An 18,488-nucleotide genomic window follows, 5' to 3' on the forward strand; every position below is an offset into this window, starting at 1 on the left:
AATATTGAAAGCAGTAAGAGAGCAATGGTTTATGACATACAGAGTTTCCTCAATAAGGTTAACAGCAATTTACTGATCAGAAACCCGCTAGGCCAGGCACTGGAATGACATTCATAGTGATGAAAGGTGAAGGTTATCCATTAAAAATTCTGTATTTTGGAAAAATAAAGGAGAAATCAATGCCCAGATAAACAAAAGGGAGAGAATTTCTCACAACCAGACTTTCCCTACAAACTTACAAGGAGAGTCATTCAGGTTGAAATGAAAAGACACAGACAGTAATCATCAAAGGAATCTATATGAAGAAATAAAGATCAGCAGTAAAGGTAACTGTATAAGTAGCTGTAAAAATTAAATAGGCATATTTTTGTGTGTAACTTTCCCCTGCCTATCAGATTTAGAAGACAACTATATAAAGCAATAACTATAAATTTATGTTGATGGGCATACAATGTATGAAAATGTAATATGTATAACAATGCAAAGGTGAGTGGGAGTAAAGCTATATAGGAACAAAGTTTTGTACAATATTTAAATTAAGTTAGTAAAAATTCTAACTGAATTGTTATAAGATTTTAAATATAGTCCTCATGGGAACCAGTAAGGAAATAAAAAAAAAGTAAAAGGCATGACAAGAGAATTAAAATGGTACACTAGAAAATATCTATTTAACATAAAAGAATTCAGTAATGGGGTGATAGAGGAACAAAAAATATATAAGATGTAGAAAAAAATAGGAAAATAGAAGACATGTATCTCACCTTATTAGATTAAATGGAAAAGGATTAAACATGCCGATCAAAAATCAGAGATTGGTAGGGTGGATAAACTGTCATATCCAATTACATTTGGTCCACAGAACACACACTTTCTATTAAAAAATGCAAATTTGGGGCACCTGGGTGGTTCAGTGGATTAAGCCTCTGCCTTTGGTCATGATCTTAGGGTCCTGGGATCGAGCCCCGCATCAGGCTTTCTGCTCAGCGGGGAGCCTGCTTTACCCTCTCTCTCTGCCTGCCTCTCTTCCTGCTTGTGTTTTCTTTCTCTGTCTCTCTGTCAAATAAATAAATAAATAAATAAAATCTTAAAATGCAAACTGGTTGAGAGTAAAAGAGACACTATGTAAACTAACTGAAAGAGAGCCAGAGTGACTATACTAATGTTAGATGAAACAGAGTGATGCCAATTGTTACCAGATACAAAAATACATTTTATAATGCTAAAGGGTCAGTCCTTTAGGATAACAATTAGAAACCTATATGCCCCTAACAGCAGAGACTCAAAATACATGAAGCAAAAACTGATGGAATTGAAGGGAGAAATAGACAATTCAACTATAACAGTTGGAGATTTCAGCACCCCACTTTTAATAGTGCATAGACAAACTAAATGTATCTGTGAGGGAATAAGAGTTGAACAACAGTACAAACCGTGATATCTAACGGATAGCTATAAAATACTCCACTACCAACATCAGAATACACAGTCCTCTCAAGGGCACATAGAATATTCTCCAGGACAAAACATACATTAAGGCATAAAACAAGTCTGAAATAAGTTTATAAGGCTTGATATCATAAAAATTATGTTCTCTCACCATAAGGGAATGAAAGTAGAAATCAGTAACAGCAGGAAATTTGAAAAATTCACAAATATGTGAAAATTAAATAATGTGTTCTAAATCACCAGTGGATAAAAAAGGAAATCACAAAGGAAGTTAGAACAAAATTGGAATTAAGACAAATTGACCCGAGAGCTTTACAGACACCACCCTTGGAGACCATAGTCCCCAGGAAACCCTGCTGGTAGGGTCAAAGAGCAGGAGCCTTGTTGACGTGAATAACACTTACCTTTTCAACTCCAGACCTGAGTCTAACAAGGAGGTTTCCTCTTCTCATTTTGATCATGAGATTTTCTAGGCAGGACTCCAATGTTGGGGCTACACACCCCAGTACGTGCCCACTGCTCACTCCTGTCAACCAGCTAAGTAGAGGTTGATTTCCTCTTTCGCTGTTCATGAATCTCACCCGCCCTGGCTCATTTGCCAAATGTAAATGGTGTGTCGACTCCATCTTCCAGAGGCCCTGCCTATTGTGCAGGGTGGAAGTGGGACTGGGAAGCACACTCAGCTCTGGGAAGAAAGGGGGCTGGACTAGGTGTCCAGTGTTTTTTCTCGGCTGCAGTGCAGACTGAGTGTCTCTGAAATCCTAATTGCAAATATCCCCCCATGTCCAGGGTTCCTTTGATGATGATGGTGGTGGTGGTGGTTTGTATGTGTTTCACATGAGCTTTCTCAGCTCTAGAAATGAAAGAATTTCAAGATTTTTCTTTATTTAGGTATTAAAAAAATACAGTACATCCCATGCACCAGTGTGGCCTACATATAATCATTATTACTACAGTAAGTACTACAATGATAAGAAAAAGAAGGTTACAGGAATTTGTTCATCCAACTAAAAACCCTGAATTAAAGTTGTTAACCTACATAGCAACCCGCTTATTATGCAAAAACCCTTATTCTATATGTTGGTGAGCGCTAGAAATATGTAAGTATTATTAGTAAACAAAAAAGTACAAAAGCTAGATATTGGTTTAAAAAAAAAAAAAGTCAGTGTTACCTATAATCTCCTGAATTGTGAGGGCCCTTGTCCAGAGGGGAACCTCAGTTCATGACCAAGGGTGAGCTGGATTTTCCCTCCTGCCCTGCCCCCTCCTGTTGAGTGATGCCATTTCCCCAGGACATGTTTGCAATCAAAGGGTCCATATTTGGCTGAAAGTGGGAGATGCACAGATGACCACAGGACGTGGGCGGGGCAGGGTGACTTCTGCAGGGGGTGCCTGAGGGATGGAACCCTGCAGGGGTTTCCTGAGATGTGACAACAATGAGGTGTGTAAAATCAAATGGCACAGTTTTATAGTGCAGTCATGTTTGGGTTTGCACTTCAGCCAGAACGGCTGAGGGTCAGATCTTGAGGGCCTTCAAGTCAAGAGATTAAAAAGTAGATAGAAAAAGAGAAAGAGCATGAATGAGTGACTAGGCAAGGCGTATACAGGGAGAGGTCTTCTGTTCTGGGAACGTCTGCTCCACTTCCCAGGAAAAACTGGAGGGGTTGTCGATGAGTCTCAAAATGGGCTCACAGCTATTGCAGGCTCTTTCCAAAGGGTGTGGGTGTGGAGGTGTCCCTCACCATATGATCTGTCACACTTGGTCTTCACTGTCCCTCCAGGATGGATTCACAGTTGCTTCAGAATTCAACAAGCCATTTTCCTGACTTTGGTTGAATTTTCAGTGCTTAGTACAGAAATTAGGGGCGTGGCAGGCCAGTGAGGTCCCTTTAGGACCCACCTTCCATAGCTGTCAAGGGGCCCTCTCCTCCTTCCTGACAGACCTGGGAAGAGGCTGGGAGTGGAGGGGAACTTGGGAGAGTGGAGGAAGTTGAAGCAGGGTAGGCTGATGGATGGTTCCAGTCTCCCACAGGACTGGGCTGCAAAGAGTTTTGCCCCACAGGCCATGCTGTGCAGCCCTTTGCGTCCAGGCAGAGAGGCACCAGGACCTCCCTGACCTCACCACCCTCACCAGGGGTTTCGAGGATTTCAAGGGAAGATCTCCCCCTGGCAGTTGAACATAAGCTGCTTTGAGGAGCCACAGAAAGGCTTTGAGTTGGACCCGTGGTTCCAGGCAACAGGGTTATGGGTATCCGAGTCCAGACAGAACCCCAGCCTGGATCTTCCAGCATTTAGGGCGTAGCTGTCACTGAAATATGTTCCTGGACCTTTCAGGGACCTGGAGTTTGCTACCCAAGGTGGTGAAGTCTCTGGGGCCCACGAGGAAGGGCTGCCGGACTGGGGTGTCCGTGCTACAGTTTGCGGGCTCAGTGGCTGGTGTCCGGCTGGCCCGAACTGCAGTGCTTTGTGTCCCCAGACCTAGAGGCCCATGGCCCCCCCTTAGTACATCAGCTCCTCCTGGGGGTCTGAGCGGTACAGCTCGGCCAGCATCTTGAACCTGGGCCCCCAGTCGTTGAGGAAGTCATAATCGATGTCCGAGTCGGATGAATCGGTGCCCAGGGAGCTGAGGGACTCGGCAATGGACTCGGCGCCCTCGTAGCCGTAGATGTGCAGCGTGTCGTAGGGCGGGCCGCCGCCGTCATGGTCCGCCTCGTCCTTCTTGACCTCGATCATGGCGGCCATCTCCCCGGGTCCGCCGTGCACCGCGGGCGCGTGGCGCGGCGGCTTCTGCACCTGCACGTACAGGGACGGCCGCGCGTCCAGCGCGGGGCGCGGGGGCTTGGCGCTGCCCTGCCGCACGGAGTTGAGCACCGACACGTCGTAGCTGGTGGTGTCCATCTCGCCGCCGCCCTCCTCGTCGTAGGTGACCAGCTGCTCGTGGATCTCGGGCACGCTCTTGCCGTGTGCGCGGGCCTGCTTCCGGAGCCGCCGCCGCAGGAAGATGAGGAGGGTGATCACTGCAGCCAGGCAGAGCCAGTCAGACCCGGCCCTGGCCAGGTGCGCCCGGTCTCTGCGGCTCCCCGGCGCCCTCCCCTCCCCTCCTCCCAGGAGATTCCCGAGCCCCCCCAGCCTTGCAGCTGCACCCGGGCCAACGCAGAGGCTGGTTCGGTCTAGACACCTGGTGGGTACGCGCGTGCCCCCTCCTCCACCCTCCGTGGGTCAAGGCCAGCCGCCCTCCCCCCACCTCCGTGGGACAGACCCAGGATGACTTCAGTGCTTTTTATATTGAGTAAGGTAGTTGGGAGGTTAAGTGTAATTGTGGTGGTGATGTCATTGTCATTATTATCACTAATTATTATTAAAAAGGGGGTCTGAGTCTGGACTCTCCACCAGGGAAACGCCAGGATGGTGGCACACCCAGGGGGTCTCTAAGGGGGGAGCCACTGGCAGGAAAAAGCCTGGAGCAGATAATGCAGGTGCTCCCATAGTATCCCTCAGGGCTGGTTATTTCAGTCCCCAGGGCGATCTTTAACCTTCCTCTAAGGGCGGGTCCCTGCTCCATTTCAGGGCTGGTGAAGTGCAGGAGAATTTATTGCCCTGGGAGAAGCCCCCACAGGTCAGCTGAGGGGAGCTCATGTTTGGATAAACATCTGCTGTGAGTGCCCCACTGCTTCCCTGTCCCAGGAGGCAGAAGGCTCCCCTGGCCCACACTGACAACTTGTATTGACTACTCTCCCCTCGTCAGCTGCCTCCCTTCCCCGTTTCACTCCCCTCTTCCTTCTAGAGCTTTCTGGGAGAACTTCTAACGTAAATCACTGGTACCCCAATCCTTGTCCCAGGGTCTGCTCCCTGGGTAACTCAAAACAAGGCAAGGACTAAAATACTCCTAAAATTTTTGAGGGCCCCCCAAAAAAAGAAAAAAAAAAAAAAGAAATCAAGGTTGGAGGGATTCAGAAAAGGAAAGCAAGACACTGGAGGTGAGGTAAGCTAGAATTTTAAAAACTTTCCTTTTTCTTGTTCCCCCAAAAGAAATATATATATGTATTTTTTTTTTCAGAATAGGGTTCATGTCAATAAATGCCTAGAATGGTGTCTGGAATGTAGTTAAGTGCTCAAAATCTATAAACTGAATGAAGGAATGTCATAAATGTGAAGTATTTTAAAGTCGGGGAAGGGCCTTGAACTCTCCCTTGCCCCACATCTATCCCCACCCTTAGGCATTCCAGCGGGGCAGAGCTTCTATCCCTGTGTTCTACTATGGAACCCTGAGACCCAAGGTGGGATATGGGCAGGAGGCAGGGTTGGTTCTGGTCTCTTCCTCCTCCTGTGAACCCCAACTCCCTTTCCCCACCAGTCCCTTCCCCATTCTCCTGGGCACTGACCTGTGATGGTGAGGATGCAGAGGAAGATGGCTACCAGCGCCTGGATGCTGACGCCTGCCTGGCCTGCCATCTCCTCACAGTAGGTGAACTCGCCATGCTCATTGCACTTGCAAATAGTCACGACCAGCGTGTTGGTGCCTGTAAGGCTTGGCTTCCCGTTGTCTGAGATGAGCACAGGCAGGTGGTGGACCTTGGCACGCTCCCGGTCAAACTGTCCATACTTGACTGTGATGTTGGCCGTGTTATCTGGAAACACCAGGGCTGCAGAGTCAGGCTCAACTCTCCAGAGTGCCTCTTTGCTCATTCACACTCACCTGTGGCCTGCCTCCTCCAGGGAGGCCTCCATGACCATACCAGTCTGGGGGGCCGACTGGGGGGCTTCTCTGTTCTTCGTATCCCCTGCTTCATGTTCCAGCCATTTGAGTGTGGGTCTGTTTCTCCAGAGAGGGGACATTTGGGGCAGCTGTTTCGACCTAGCCCCTAAGAATGGTTTGGCCAAAACGTAAAATCCTCACTTTCTGTTTCTGTGAGCAACCCGTACGTCTGGCTCCCACCTCCTCTTCCTTAACCCCATTGTAATAACAGGTGGTTCTCTTTTGGCTCAATTAATGCATTATTTCAAGCTTTGATGATGGGGGAAAAGAAAGTGTTTAAATGTTTTTTAGCACCGGGCTAACTTTGATGGCAGTTTCTGCTATTCCTAAAAGTCCACCAGAAAGTGAAAACAATGCACATGTTCCCTAAGGCACTGAGGGAGTGAGGAAATGTGTAACTGAGGATTTCCTGGGCAGGTTGGAACTGGGAATGTGCTTTGGCCTAAATTTTGGCTCTCTCTCCCAGCTTCAATGAGTGGTTCCACATACAGAAGAATCTCCTGTAGAGCTATTTAAACATGCTGATTTTCAGAACCCTACTCTCCCTTTCCCTCCAGATCCCTTTCCTCTCCTCACCCGCCCCCCCCCCCCCCATTTCAGATTCACTGGCCCTGGGCAGAGGCCAGATAGTGTCTACGTTTGCAGGCTCCTGGGGAGTTACAGTGCCTGTGGTCAGAGGGTTGAGGGATCCCTGCTCCAGGATTTATCTAGCCCTGCAGGATCAGCTCATTCGGGAAGCTGGCCAAAAGCACAGGAGACCATTATTTACATTTCAAATGAAAGCTAATTACATTTTGTTATTAAGCAACCATGTCTATTATAATAAAAAATAATAGCTGTCTGGCCATTGATATTTTATGAGAGAAATGAGAGTTCTCTCACTATACTCATTTACTTTCATAATAGAACATTCAGGTTGTAAGTGAATGTGGCACCCACAGGCTTGCCTCCTGGTTGTACAGGGGGTGCTTCTGAGGTGGCTCGTAAGCATTCTATCCCAGTGCAGACCCCTTCTGAGGTGGGATTGAGGTGAACATGGGGCATGGGGTGATGGGTATTTTGCCACATAGTTTACGGCGAAAAGACAGCTGAGCATTTGACTGGTCTGTCATTGACTGCCGGCACATCATGGCCACCTTTCCAGTTCCACAGAAGGCTCCTTAAGGGTGGGTCTGTGGCTGATCCCCTGGGTCTGCCTCACACTCTCAGGGCCTTGACTCTCCTCACAGGTGACAATGGCTCTTCAGCACCAGGGTCCTCATGCACCACAGTTTGGCCCACTAGAGATAGGCAGCTAGCTCTACCTTGTGCTGGGGGGAAGGATGACTCTGTTGAGACCCAGGAGGGATTTTTCTCTGTTTTTCTCAGGAAGCAGCTGAAGCCATGGTAGCCTGTCTACTTTGGGGAGCTCAGCCACCTCAGCATCATCGCTCTTGTAAGCACATCCTCGTCAGAAGCTCTCATCAGCCACTACTGACATCACAGACCCTGGGCTGCGAGGAGTGGACCAGATGCTGTCCTGGGGCCACCTGGTGGTAAGTAGTCATTGTGGCTGAATCAAGACAAAGTTCACTGTATTCTTGGCATTTGGGATTTCACATTTCCAATTTAGACTCTTTGGTAGTGACCTCAGAGCTCATAGAGAATTTGCAGTTGTGCTGAGCATAGAGATCCAGTGTGGGAAGGAGTCTGTTGGGTCGTTAGTGAATCGAGCAAGTCTCTGCACTCTGTATCTGTTCTATGTTCCTTGCTGACCTGAACATCTTCTGGGGAGTATGGACTTGGCAATTTGGCCTGGGTAGCTCTGACTGTAGCACAGACCAGTAAGGAGTTGTGCAAAATATCCTGTAACTGCCCCCTCCCCCCCTGCCGATTTTTGGCTTGGTCTTTGGCACTGGTGCTTCCAGACCCGAATCCCCCTGCCTCTGCCCCAGCCAGTAGCCAAGGCTGACTACCTTGATGCATACCGTGATTATCTGTGAGGGTGAAGTTGCTGTCCTCGGTGCTCAGGGAGAATTTGAACTTCACGTCTCGTGGTGTAATGTCCTTGTCTGTTGCCGAGATTTGCACGACCAGCTGGAGTATGGAAAATGGGGGGTAGTCAGTGGTGGTGTTGGGGTGGCCAGGAGTTTAGTGGTGGTGACTGTGGGTTTAGACCTGATCATGGCTGCATCTCACCTGTAACATTAACCTAAATGGTCTCCACAAAGCCACTCTTTGGACCACCCTCCTCTTCAGTCTATTTTTCACACATCCCCTGTGAGCCTCAGTTTCTCTGTCTGTAAAGTGGGGCTGTGGGGATAACGACACCTTTCCTCAAGGCTGTTGTGCCTTTTACATTAAGCTCAGTGAAATGCCGGCTGGCCGTGGGTGGAAGAAGGTGCTGCCCCTCAGCCTGTCCTCATGGGGTATGCCCTGCCCTCCCACCGGAGCCAGACTCACCTTGCCCTGGGGAGCATTCTCACACACTCTGGGCTCGTAGGGCTGGGCGAACTCTGGAGGGTTGTCGTTCTCATCCAAAATTTCAATGTGGACTTGCACAATGGACTCTTTGCCTGTGGAGTATCCTACAGGGAGGAAAGAGCTCATGAAGCCAGCTGCAAAGATAGAAGGTATGTGGGTGGGGAATCCTGGAGGGGTGCCCTTTTTGCACGAAGAGGGGCCTCTGGAAGAGAGTCCGGGGAATGACATTCTGGATGAAAAGGGTGAAAGAGGAGTGGGGTGGACATCAAGATTCACGCAGAGGGATGTTTACTAAACAGTTACTTGTAAGAATAAAAAAAAAGTAAACAATGCAAGCCAATTAAAGAAGGTTTTAATTAATATGACAAATTATCAAATTGATCCAATAGTTTAAGTAATTACCAATAAAATTCATTAATCACAAAATAATTAAAAGGTAAACAACCTAAGCGAGATGGGGTTAACAAATTAAACCACTTTAAAAGAATGGAATGTGTGGCCATTTACAATGCCAGTGGAAATCACATTTTTAAAATGTGATAAGGAAAAGATATTTTATTTTATTTTTTTTTAAGATTTTATTTATTTATTTGACAGAGAGAGAAATCACAAGCAGGCAGAGAGGCAGGCAGAGAGAGAGAGGGGGGAAGCAGGCTCCCTGCTGAGCAGAGAGCCCGATGCGGGACTCGATCCCAGGACCCTGGGATCATGACCTGAGCCGAAGGCAGCGGCTTAACCCACTGAGCCACCCAGGCGCCCCAAGGAAAAGATATTTTAGCACCATGAGAAAATGGTTCTGGAATAAGGTTAAGTAAAAATGCAGGGTATGATTTTTATATAAATATTATGATCTCAGTTATATAAAAATATGTTTAGGAAAAAAGACCAGAAAAAGTACACTATTGTTAACAGTAATTATCTGTGTGGTGGGATTATGAGGGGATGATTTTCTTCTCTTTTTCCATATTTTCTCTCATATTTTAAAATGAACAACTAACTATTACTTTTAAAGTTTAAAAATTGTGTGAATGAGATTAGATGAGCAAGAAAGGGGCAAAGACTGATTTGGAAACCACACGGGAGTGCATCGCAGTCAGGGCTTGGCTGCCATGCGAGGGGGTTGATGAGTCTCAGAGATGCAGCAGGAGGCAGGGCCCCTCTAGGGTAGCACCAGTAGGGCCTTGGTCAAGTCATCCACTCCCCTGGGCCCTGGTGGCCTCCTGGGTAAGGCAGGAATATTAATCCGCATCCTGGATGGCAGCTGCGATTTTTCTCATGTCAAGTTTTGTAAGGATGCAAAAGTCCAATACTTGCCTTTCCCTCTGGCAAAAGTTATACTAAGCTGGAGAACCTAATGACCTTGAAGCTGGAAAGTGCTTCAGATTTTGAATTCAACCCACTGACCGGCATATAAATCATCACCTCCCCTCCCAGCTAACAGTCTTTTCCAAACATCCATGATAATGAGAACCACATAGTACTTGAGTGATGCCCACTCCTTGTCCCCATTTCTGGAACACTGGGCCAGAACCTCCAGGGAAGGCTTTATGTTTAAAAGGTGCCTTAGGTGATTCTTATCACAGAAATGTCTAGCAGGCTGTTTTATGATGGTGCTTCTTAAACTGGAATGTGCATGAGATTCTGATTCAGTCTGGGAGTGGCCCAAGATTCTACCCTCCCCACAAAGTCTCAGGTGACGTGAATGCTGCTGGCCCATGCCCAGTGTAGGGATGGAGGCTCTCTAGTATTGAAGCCAAGTGGGGCTTCAGCGGGCGCTTATAATACCTCTAGAGATTGAGATGACACATTGTGCCTATTTTGAAGGAATGAGGAAAAGTTAGAAGAATGAGAAGAAGAAAAGCCCAGGGCTCCTGGCATATGGGGCCACTCACCACTAGAGTCCAGTTCCTTGGCCTCCACTGTCAGGTTATACCAGGGGTAGATTTCTCTGTCCAGTTCTTTCTCATTGTAAATGTCCCCTTGCTTGGTTATTCGGAAGAACTGGCCCTTGTCACTGGTCTTGCGGATGGAATATCTGCCAGGGGAGAGAAATCAGGGTTTTCCATTGTTATTTGCTGAGTGCATATTTATTTCTCAGCATGACTGATGAGGCTCTTCCGCAACTATCCTTTGCAGCCCCTCCATCCTCCTCTCCCCACTCATTGTGTTCTGCCTCCCAGAGGGATTCAGAGGTGGGGGGATAATCCCTTTGATTTTAGCAGGGCTACTCTGGCTGAGCTGAAGGTGGGGCCTTGAGACTCTGTCGGAGTACTTTGAAAGCTGAGGCAGGAGGCTCTGTAATCCAGTGCGCCAGAGCTGGGTTTGGTTTTTGTGATTGATGAAAAATAGCAGTAGGTGATATAAGCAACTAATGAATCATTGAACACTATATCAAAAACTAATAATGTATTATATGTTGGCTAATTGAACATAGTAAGAAAAAAAAAGAAAGAAAGAAAGAAAGAAAAAAAGAAAAGATAGCTAGAAGGGAGCCAGGAAGAAATAAAAAAGGAGCTGGAATAGATAGGAAATAATAGAAAATAAATTTATGAAGTAAAAATTTGGAAAGTTCTTCCAAATCTCAAGAAAAAGGTGTAAAGAAATGAGACATGAATATGTAAGAGATATAGAAAATGTAATAAATATCATACGTATTTGCTGCTAATGAGGAAAATCCCAGAACCAATAGAACAGAAGAAATAACAAAAGATTCACTAAAAGAAAACTTTCCTGATCTTAAGAAAGGCTCAACTGTACAGATTAAGAGAGATCATTAATATCAGGTGTAATTTTCAAAAGAGATCAACGTTTACATATATTCTGATGACACTTTTGAATTTCAAGGTTGTGTGAGGCAATGAACAGAGTCCAGACAGAAAAATATCTTCTTGTGAAAAAAATTAGATTCACCCCAGATGTCCCCACAATATTAAATGCTAGAAACATTGATAGTATTTTTGAAGTGAAGTGCCCCTGCTCTGAGGGTTATAGGAGCACATGTGGTGTTATTAACATAAGAAGGCAAAGGAACTAAGGTATTTGTAAACATACCAGAACTCAGGAAGTATGTCACCCATAGAGATGGGTCCTGATTTTTATGAAAACTTAACTTCATCCAACTAAGAAATGTAGAGATATAAAGAAAAAGCCTTCTTTGGGAGGCATTAATGTAAAATGAGTTATTTCCTTATCTTACATAGGAAAGCAATTGTGTTTGTGTGTGTGTGTGTCATTTTAAAGTAGAAAATGTCCAAGAAAACATTTTTAATTTTACAGGTAGAAGTAAGTCTCATTGGTAGAAGTAAAAATCAAGGTATTCCTTTCAAACATCCAGGAGAAAAAAAATGGAAAAAAGATAGACTCTATGGCAAACATAGGGGAAAAGAAAAAAAACCATTAAGTTTGAGAAATGAGAAATGTATAACAAGATAAAAAAAAAAGCAAGATCAAATGTATCATTTATGATGATAAATGTGAATAGGTTAAACCCAAAGCATCTCAGTTTAGATTAAAAAGCAAAACCAACTGCCTTCTTTTTTTTGAGAGACAACTTAATGCCAGGTGAAAAGCAGAAGTTAAGAAAGTTCAAAGTAAAGATTGGAAAACTTCTTCTTCTTTTTTTTTTTTTTAAAGATTTATTTATTTATTTATTTAACATACAGAGATCACAAGTAGGCAGAGAGGCAGGCAGAGAGAGAGGAGGAAGCAGGCTCCCCGCTGAGCAGAGAGCCAGATGCGGGGCTCAATCCCAGGACCCTGAAATTGTGACCTGAGCTGAAGGCAGAGGCTTCAACCCACTGAGCCACTCAGGCGCCCCAAGATTGGAAAACTTCTATCATGCAAAGACAAATAATATGAAAACAGGACCAGCAAACTTAACATCAGGCAGTATTGAGCTGAAGGCAAAATGTTTAGCAGAACAAATATAATAATTTCATAGGGATAAAAGTTACAAGTCATAATGAAGGTAAAATAGTTGTCAACCCTTGTGAATAGAAAAATTAAAATATGTAATGCAAAATCTTAGGGATTCTGGAAAAAATGAATGCAAACACAGTTGTATTATATCCCAGAACAGGTTAAAGCAAAAACAAAAAATACCCTACCACTGGTAAAAGAAAGTATAAACATCAGTGTCTCAAATAAATTCTCGGATCAGTAAAGAAATAAAGATTATTGTTACAGTCTGTTTACAATAGAGTGGTCATGAGAACTGTAATAGTCCCAGAGCTCCTGTGATGTGGCCCAACTCTCCATTTTTGGGGACATGTTTTTTTGACTTTAATAAGAAGACCTGGTACCCTAGAAATATCAGTTCTCCCTGAACTGGTATAACATATTCTCATTCTCATTAGAATTCTAATGTTAAAAAAAGAAAACAGAAGAATTTTATAGTTCGTATGAAAGGGTGAATGTTTGAGAATGCGTAAAAGCTAGAGAAAGTAAAAAAACAGTGGGGGAGGGACTTGGCTTGTACCTACAAAGTTCTAGCCCCTGCAATGAAACAGAATGGCTTTGCCACACACAACAGTGGACAGAACAGAGGATTCAGAAATAGATTCAGTATAGTATATAACAAAGGTGGGAAAATGAGGACTTATTTAATAAATGGTGCTAGCACAATTCCTCTGCAATAAAAGGAGATTGGGTTAAAATCAACCGTTAGATGGCTCTAATGTATGAGGTAGAGCTATATTTTTCATCCCTGAGGGCAGAGGCGAGGAGTCTACTGGAGATAGAACAGGTGGTGAAGAAGTGGGCGTGGTGTGATCCAAAAAACTGTGAAAGCATTTAAAACCCCCAGACAGACAGACAGACAGACAGACATCAAATCCACCATAAGTGTACATTCGTGTTTGTGTGGTCATGAAGAAAAGGCAGGACAGGACGGCCTTAAATTGTGAACGTGAGTTGCCTGGGAGTGGGGGTTACTGATGTTTTCTTTGTAGTTCTTTGTGTTGTTTCACTGTGAAATGAACACCTTTTACTTTTGTGGTTTGGGGAAGGCCAGCTTATAAAGTGAAGGACTTTCTCGGGTATCCTCAGTTGCTTTCCCTCTTGGCCATCAGCTCTCCCTAGATGGACCCGTGGAGACCATTGCCGGTGGAGCAGCCATGGGGAGCTCTTATGGCCAGGGCCACGTGGGCTGGGGTTGCCTGGGCAGTACAGGATCCCACCCGACCTCTAGTCCTGCCTCTGCCACGTCCCATATATGTGCCCGGAGAAGCCCTTTGCTGCATTTGGGTCATGGTGTCAGTGCAGCCGGTGTGGAGGACCTCACGCAGGGGTTGTCATGGTCATCGTCACCCTTACGCGCTCTACGCCCTTACCCGATGCTCCGCCGAGCTGCGTCAGGGTCTATGGCCAGCACAGAGCCGATAATAGGTTTCTTCTGGTTCTCCCGCAGCTGGAAGTGGTAGAAGGGCTGCTTGAAGGCGGGGGGCTCGTCCACATCTGTGACGTTGATGATGACGCGGGCAGTTTTCCGGACGGAGATGCTGCTCAGGTAGTGGAGGTTGATGGTGGGGTCTGTCGCCTCGATGGTGAAGACGTACTGCTGAATGTCCTCGTAGTTCAGAGGCTACAGAAGGGATAAATGTGGCGAGTACCTGCTCTGAGCCAAGCCCGTGTGATAGGATCGTCACAGCAACCCTGCACGTTTGCCCTAGGATGACACCCATTTTACAGCCATTTTACATTTTACCCATTTACAGCTTGTGGCCTGGACAAGAGATATTTCTAGGGTCATCAAGAGAATGTCAGGGGCTGGCTGACTGTCTTTGGCTGCCCCCCAACCTAACTCTGTGACTGGCCCTGTGCTGAGTATTGAGGACACACAGTGGGTGAGCCACAGTCCTCTCTAGGGATCACAGCTGGTAGTTCAGTCCACAGCTCCTTAAGCATGGGCCCTTTCCTTATGTCTTTGCTCAAGATGCTTCTCCTGCCTTTGCCCGCTTACCACACTCCTACTCACCTCCCAAGAAGCCAGATCTGAAGGTCATCACATCTTCTCAGATCCCATCCTGCCCCCCGACACAGGCAGCTGCTCCCCGCTTGGGTAGCTGGAGCACTTACTCAAGGCTGCCCTGTTTGTCTATGTGCGTCTCCCCACTCGCTGCCAGAGCTTCGCTGCTGGGGAGGCTGTGTGATTCCCCTGGGGGCCTCCAGTTCCCAGTGCAGGGCTGGACCAGGGACAGCCTCAGGAGAGTGCTCCTGGGGGAATGGCTGTACTCAGGCTCTCAGGGGTTCTGGAATGTCCCATTTGAGTTGTGTCGTCCCTGGCCCAGGTAGCCCAGTACTCGGCATGGGTATTCTAGAGGCATTTTGTGTCCCTTGCTTCCTCTTCCAGATTCAGTTGCTCTGACTGCTCTGTCTGTCCGCAGTAGCCACCGCCAGTGACCACCCGCATCCTCCCGCACTCTCTGCTGCAAGTGACTGTAACACTCCTAGGGCTGGGCGGGAGTCAGGGCAAGCCAGAAAGTGCAAGAGTGGACACCCCCTGGAGCCCTCAGCTGACCCAGCATCTCCCCCCAACCCCAGCTCCTGCAGCTCTGAGGCTTCTTCCACACTGTTCCACAGATGTCCCCAGTGGGACTGTGTCCCCCTTGCCCACAGTGACAACCTGATAGTTAAAGAACCCGTGTTCTTCCTTTTATGTGGCCCTGCCCCTAGGCCTTCCTGGCGTCACTTCTCAAGTAAATTATTTACATCCCAAATCCTTGCCTTAAGGTCTGCTGCTGGGGTAACCCAGCCTAAGGGCTTCTGTCTTGGCTCCCCTTTCCCAGCTCTAGTGTCATGAGCTCTAAGAGCACATGGCCAGTTCTGAGCTGACCCAGAATGTACATCTTTGATGACCTCCGACCTTGGAGCAGCCCCTGGGTGAGTCCTGGGAATGCATGGAACCCCAAACCCCACATCTGATGTCACAGCTGCATGCACACAAACCTTCATGGGTTTGATGATGCCCTCGTTGTGGTTGGGGTCCGTCTCAATGGTGAAGGTGTCCCTGTATTCACCCTGTACGATGCTGTACTTGGTCATCCGGTTCTGGGGCTCGTCTGGGTCCTCAACGAACAGAGAGCCTAAGGAGCTGCCTACACGGATGTCTTCAGGCACGGCAAATGTGTACTTGGCTGATGCAAATAGGGCGCCCCCAAGGGCATTGAGTTAATGAGATAGACAAGGTAAATGTCCCTTATACTATCCTAATACATTTTATACAGGAATTATACACGATAAAATAATAATAGTAATAGCACCTCTGGAATTTGGGGTCCCAGGGCAAAGAGGTTCTGTTCTGTCCATCAATTTAACGAACAGTAATTGAGCACCTACTGTATGCTAGGTACTCTACTAGGGGCCTGTCATTTTTTTTTAATTTTTAAAAAGTATTTTATTTATTTATTTGACAGAGAGAGATCACAAGTAGGCAGAGAGGCAGGCAGAGAGAGAGTGGGAAGCAGGCTTCCTTCTGAGCAGAGAGCCCGACGCAGGGCTCAATCCCAGGACCCTGAGATCATGACCTGAGCCAAAGGCAGAGGCTCTAACCCACTGAGCCACCCAGGTGCTCGGGGGCTTGTCATTTGACAAGAGAGACAAGTCATACCGTTAGCAAGCATCTCTCGTGTACACTGAGGCCACTTCAGGCTATCCTTGGGATGACCGAGCCTCTGAATTACACGTCAGCATTGGAGGGTATAAGTGATGAACCGTCTGACTTTCCTCCCAAGCCCTAACCAGGGCATTGGAAAAGCTCTTGTCAGGCACTTTTTTCGGGGGAGAGAACCAGTCTGTGGGTGGGCTCAGGGCTCAGCCTCAGCTCTGGATATGGAACTTTGCCGGACCCCTATTCACCAGCTCCCAGGGATTCTCTAGCTAGGGCCTGGACTTTTCCAAGCCCATAGAAACTGGGTGAAACAGTTTCACTCAGGGCACGGTGGGGGGGGGTGGGCACAGCAGGGAGCGTGATTTCCCTGGGGCCTGTGAGGGCACTGTGGCAGATGGCATTTGGATAGCCTTGGGAATGTGCACAGGGGTACAGAGCAGAGCCTCTGCCAGCACCAAAGTGACTTTACTGGGCTTGGGCACCCCCTGGGGTCAAGGGAGAGGTAGATGGACTGTGGGCTTCTCCACAAGACACTGCGGTCACTGAGTCTGGATTCTCCCAGCCCTCATCCTCCCTAGGGCCCTCGGGGAAGAGCTCACCCTGGGTGAAGATGGGGAAATTGTCATTGATGTCCTGCAGAGTGACCAGTACCGTAGCTGTGCCTGACTCCCCACGGAGGCCCTGGGCATCTCGCGCTTCAACCACGATCTCGTACTTGGCCTGCATCTCTCGGTCCAGGGTTTTGGTTGTCGTGAAAATGAGTCCTGCAAAAAGTGTCCCAGCAGGAGCCATGTTACTTGGAAGGTTTTAGAAAATACTGGTGTGTGGGCCGTCTCCGAAGAGCACCCCTGACTTAAAATCTCTCAGGTGATTTCACTGTGCAGCCAGGGCTGCGATCCACTGGCTGACCCCCCACCCCAACCCTTCACACCCGGCACTGCTGGACCAAAGCTGCCCAAGGAGTCCGAGCTGTGTGGAGCATGGTGTTGAGAAAGTGTGAGGGCACGGCTGGGCTTCGAGGGGGAGGAGTGCCGTGATGGATTAGTGGGGTCTGCCGTGATCATTGGTTGTGGCGGTCTCTGTGCTGTGTTGTACTGGCCCTCCTTCCGAAAGATAGTGTGCCCCGGCCTGACCACCTGGACTTCTGGCTTGCCCCCCAAACTCAGTCCTCACGGTTTTTAAAGTTACCCCGAGTGGATACTTACAATGGGCCATGTGTTCTCTATACTTTATTTCATTCAAACTTCACAGCTGCCGTGCAAAATGGATATACATTTTCCCATCTTCAGGATGAGGGAACTAAGGCTTGCGGAGGTTAGTTGACTTGCCTGAGGTTTCCTTAGAGGGTGTGAGCTGGAGTAGCAGGACTGGGTTGGGAAACTGGATGGGTCCTTCCCTACACACAGAGCTGCTAACTAGCATTCTCTCTGCTTCTTGTGTTATGTCTGGGTCCTGTGTTTGTTTCCTGGCTTGGAGTCCGTGTTTGGGCAGCGGTCTGCTTCCTTCTGCCCTCATCAGCCACCTTGTCTAAACGGGTATAAGCAACCGTTTCTGTAGGATGGTGTGCTTGGGTGGTAGGTGACACCTCTGTGACTAGATCCCTCAGCGGCTGCACCCGGAGTATCCACCCCTACCCCGCCCCAAGCCAGTGCCCGCCCCAGAGGGTTAGTAACACAGACCGGAACCATCGATAGCAAAATGTTCTTCTCCCTTCAGGATTTGGTACATGACAGAGGCATGGTCTGCCACAGTGGGGTCATCTGCGTCAACGGCTGTCACACGGATGACAGAGGTCCCTGAGGAAAGAGCATCCAAGGGTTATTGCCTTGGGTCTGCTAGCCCCTCGCCCTGTTCCCAGATGAGGACAGTTAGGGGGCCCAGCCTGTTCCCTGAACCCACCTCCCCCAGAGTCCTGGCTGGGAGAAAAGGCTGCTTTATGTTCTTAGGAGCCTGCATGGGCACTGAGTGCTGATAGTGCTGGAGGTCAAGTTTGGTCGTCTTTGAAGGAGGCAGAGAGCAGGTGGTTTTTAGTCGTGGGAGAAATGAGGGAGGGGACGGACAGGTGGGTTCATGAGGAGAAGTAGAGGAGAGTGGCGTGGAGAACAAAGGAATGGGACGGTGTCCCTCTGGTGAGTGCCACATCTCTGTTTCTCTTGAACTCCAAGATCTCCGTACTTTACCAGAAGATCTGTTAAGATCTCCCAGGTTCTTGGCTGG

The 18,488-nt window shown here is 47.6% G+C and overlaps 1 protein-coding gene across 1 annotated transcript in view; it reads right to left on the reverse strand.

The window, feature by feature from the left end:
* Positions 1 to 2,311: 2,311 nt before the first annotated feature.
* The window catches only part of CDH5 (cadherin 5), a 31,639-nt gene continuing 15,462 nt past the window's right edge, over positions 2,312 to 18,488 (reverse strand). The window contains exons 4-12 of the mRNA XM_082711999.1: positions 17,951 to 18,067; positions 16,871 to 17,035; positions 15,611 to 15,798; positions 13,996 to 14,246; positions 10,558 to 10,700; positions 8,645 to 8,769; positions 8,170 to 8,278; positions 5,829 to 6,074; positions 2,312 to 4,463 (exon numbers count right to left, since the gene is read on the reverse strand). Coding sequence (XP_082568125.1) covers positions 3,946 to 4,463; positions 5,829 to 6,074; positions 8,170 to 8,278; positions 8,645 to 8,769; positions 10,558 to 10,700; positions 13,996 to 14,246; positions 15,611 to 15,798; positions 16,871 to 17,035; positions 17,951 to 18,067 — 1,862 coding nt within the window. The 3' untranslated portion in view covers positions 2,312 to 3,945. The remainder of the gene's footprint in view (positions 4,464 to 5,828; positions 6,075 to 8,169; positions 8,279 to 8,644; positions 8,770 to 10,557; positions 10,701 to 13,995; positions 14,247 to 15,610; positions 15,799 to 16,870; positions 17,036 to 17,950; positions 18,068 to 18,488) is intronic.

The sequence above is a fragment of the Mustela nivalis genome (assembly GCF_964662115.1).
Source record: "Mustela nivalis genome assembly, chromosome: 18".
NCBI lineage: Eukaryota > Metazoa > Chordata > Mammalia > Carnivora > Mustelidae > Mustela > Mustela nivalis.